Source organism: Triticum dicoccoides, chromosome 1B (assembly GCF_002162155.2).
Source record: "Triticum dicoccoides isolate Atlit2015 ecotype Zavitan chromosome 1B, WEW_v2.0, whole genome shotgun sequence".
Taxonomy (NCBI): domain Eukaryota; kingdom Viridiplantae; phylum Streptophyta; class Magnoliopsida; order Poales; family Poaceae; genus Triticum; species Triticum dicoccoides.
The window spans coordinates 13,357,728-13,360,466 of NC_041381.1; the positions used below are offsets into that span (position 1 = coordinate 13,357,728).

The window sequence follows — 2,739 nt, forward strand, 5'->3', positions numbered from 1 at the left end:
GGGGGGGGTAGATTTATACCGGAGGACCAACCAAGAGGCCCAAATTGAGGAAACTATTAAATATGTTGATAGGATAGGGAGGTGCTTCATAATAGTACAACATTTCTGGAAATTAACACATAGAATGCTCATAGTGGTCAGTCGAGCAAAAAAAAGTGCATTGAAAGACTCGTTTCTCTCAAGAGCCACATGAATCTTCATTAATTGGGTATGCTTATACTATACATTACCAAATTAATTTTAATGTTTAATATGTTCTAAAGATTGATGCTTATTCAAACGCGTACATTCAATTGCAGCCAAGTTATTATAAAAAAGCAGGAAGTAACATACTTAAATTATCTCTTCATGCGGTGAACTGAAATTACTTATTTACAAAGATATGTACGCAATTAAACCGATTGGTCATGCACGTTGTGTGAATTAAGTTCTACCAATTTTTCCAACATGTGAATTAAATGTGGTTCCATATATTCAGGATTGGCCACAGTTGCTAGATGACCACCCGTGGTTCATGGTAACTGAAATGGAATTACTCGCTGCATATATTCGAAGGCAATAACTACTTCCATCTAGAAGATATGGACTGAATTTTTTCTTTAGATGCCTCATTGGGCTAGCTAGTGCAGCTTTGCTATAGTTGTAAACATTTGCGTCTCAAAATTATTTGTACTTTTTTTGAACACAATACAGATATAGACGCTCATACATACGCACATACGCACGCACAGTCTACCCCTATGAGTGCCTCCAGAGAGTGAGCTGACACATTATCTTGATGAAGTCGCGCTACAGATGCCTTTGTAATCGATGAAAACGTTTTCTTCCACTGAATGCACGTCACTGGAAGACCTGAAATAAATCCAGAAATATGCGATCACCAATGCCAAGTTTGGGACTTCAACCCTGGTGGGTTGGTTCTACCGCAAGGAACCGAATCATCTGAGCACTACTACGTGTGCTTGCCAAAGCTTTCCTCACAAGAAAAAGTTGATTCCATGTACTTAAAATATGTTAAGAATTTTTTAAAAAAAATTCGTGAATACAGAAAATATAGACGTACTTAAGAAATGGTGATCTCTTTCGTGCGACAATAGTCGGCTCGAGACCTTGATTCATCTCACAGTCACCTGGAGCTCATGATCACCTACACCTTTGTATTGTAAAACTATATTTTATTCTCATAGTCTTTGCCACAAATGATGGACGACAGAACCAAACGCGTAGGATACAAATTTCGGGCATATATATAGGTACATTGCCTGGAATATATAGAGCAGAACATGCCGACTTTAAGGTGTGCGAAAGCTAAGCAAATATATGTAGTACGTCTGGAGGCATGAGCACAGGCTCCGTTGCAAATATTGTTGGACAAGCAGACTACGGGTGGACTTCGATGAGGTACCGCATTCCAACCACGTTGTGAAGCTTGTAACGACTAAATCCCGCTTCGATGAACAGGCTGTGCCAGTTGTGCTCGTCCCGTTCTTTACCGTTGAATAACATCATCATGGACAGATCCATGGTGGCTTGGCATTCGATTATTTTCTGTGACTGAGATCCAACCACAGTGTCTATGATTATCACCTTACCGGCTTTCGCTCCATGGGAAATGGCCTCTCTGCACCGTGTCAGGATCTTCACGCACTCCTGATCGCTCCAGTTGTGCAGCACATACTGCCAATACGACAAGCAGCAAGTATTAATCTAGCTACGTTTAGCTTGTAAAAATGTCTTATATTATGGGACAGAGGAAGTATACCTTTAGGAGAAGAGCATCAGCGGGTGGCACGAACTCCCTCATGTCACCGGCAACAAACTCAACGGCTCCATTTGGCGGTATTCCTTGTACCACCTGTGGGAGGTCCAACACGGAGCACGTGATATGCGGGAAAGCCTCGGCGATCGTCCTCGCCGTGGTGCCCTTCCCACCGCCAATGTCGACCAGCGACGTTATCCCCACGAACACCTCTCTGCATTCGCGAACAACAAGGGCGGCGACGAAGTCGCTGCTGGGACCCATGGAGCTGTTGAACACCGCGTTCAACTCGGCGTCATGGCTACCGACGTCAAACAAGCTCCCGCCGTGCGCCATCATGAACGGCGACTCCGCCGTGGCCCCCTCCTCGCTGAGGAGCCACTGGTGCAGCTGTAAGGAGGCCGACACAAAAAGGTTGGTGGTGGCCAGGAGCACGGATGGCGACATGCATGGGCTGCGGTTCACATCGGCGTGGTCCACCAGGAGACGTGACAGTGCATTGAGGTGGTACACCGTGGTCGGTGCCCCGTCGTCGCCGCCGCTTGGCGCGGCAGGAGCTTCCTCGGCCGTGAAGATTCCCGCCGCGGCTAGCATCTTCATGAGGCGGGACAGGTAGGGGCGCTTGCTTGGATGGAGGGGAAGGGTAGAGAGCAGCTCGGGCAATGTGGCGGCGCCGCCGCAGCGATGGAGGACATTAGGGATTCCAAGCTTCACGGCGCTTTGCAATGCCATGGACTTGAGGTAGCCAAAGGTGTGGGAATAGAGCTCTGCCTCTGCCTCGGCTTGCAGAAGCTCCGCTTTCGAGGGCATGGCTGTGGTCTCATCCATTTCCTTGCTATTGGGAAGGGACTTGTGTGTTGACTGTTTGAGTAGTGCTACTGATTGTGTGAGAGCCAAGTCTCCATTACGGCTGATTTATAGGCTTGATAGCAGCACCGTTTTGGCTGGTGGCATGTCACATCTTTTGTGTCTGTGTGTGT

At 47.0% G+C, this 2,739-nt stretch overlaps 1 protein-coding gene across 1 annotated transcript; it reads right to left on the minus strand.

The window, feature by feature from the left end:
- Positions 1-1,081: 1,081 nt before the first annotated feature.
- On the minus strand, positions 1,082-2,628 carry LOC119316008 (flavonoid O-methyltransferase-like protein Os11g0303600). Its single transcript, XM_037590416.1, has 2 exons — positions 1,763-2,628; positions 1,082-1,677 (listed from the first exon to the last, which is right to left on the minus strand). The coding sequence occupies exons 1-2, from the start codon at positions 2,585-2,587 to the stop codon at positions 1,381-1,383; spliced, it is 1,122 nt and encodes a 373-aa protein (XP_037446313.1). The 5' UTR covers positions 2,588-2,628; the 3' UTR covers positions 1,082-1,380.
- Between the last annotated feature and the right edge of the window lie 111 nt (positions 2,629-2,739).

What these genes read in the sequence shown, in the direction of transcription:
- LOC119316008 (XM_037590416.1), bottom strand. Translation starts at nt 2,587, where the DNA reads ATGGATGAGACCACAGCCATGCCCTCGAAAGCGGAGCTTCTGCAAGCC. An exon ending in CTGATGCTCTTCTCCTAAAG is followed by an intron (nt 1,678 to 1,762) that starts GTATACTTCCTC and finishes TCGTATTGGCAG; the next exon opens with TATGTGCTGCACAACTGGAG.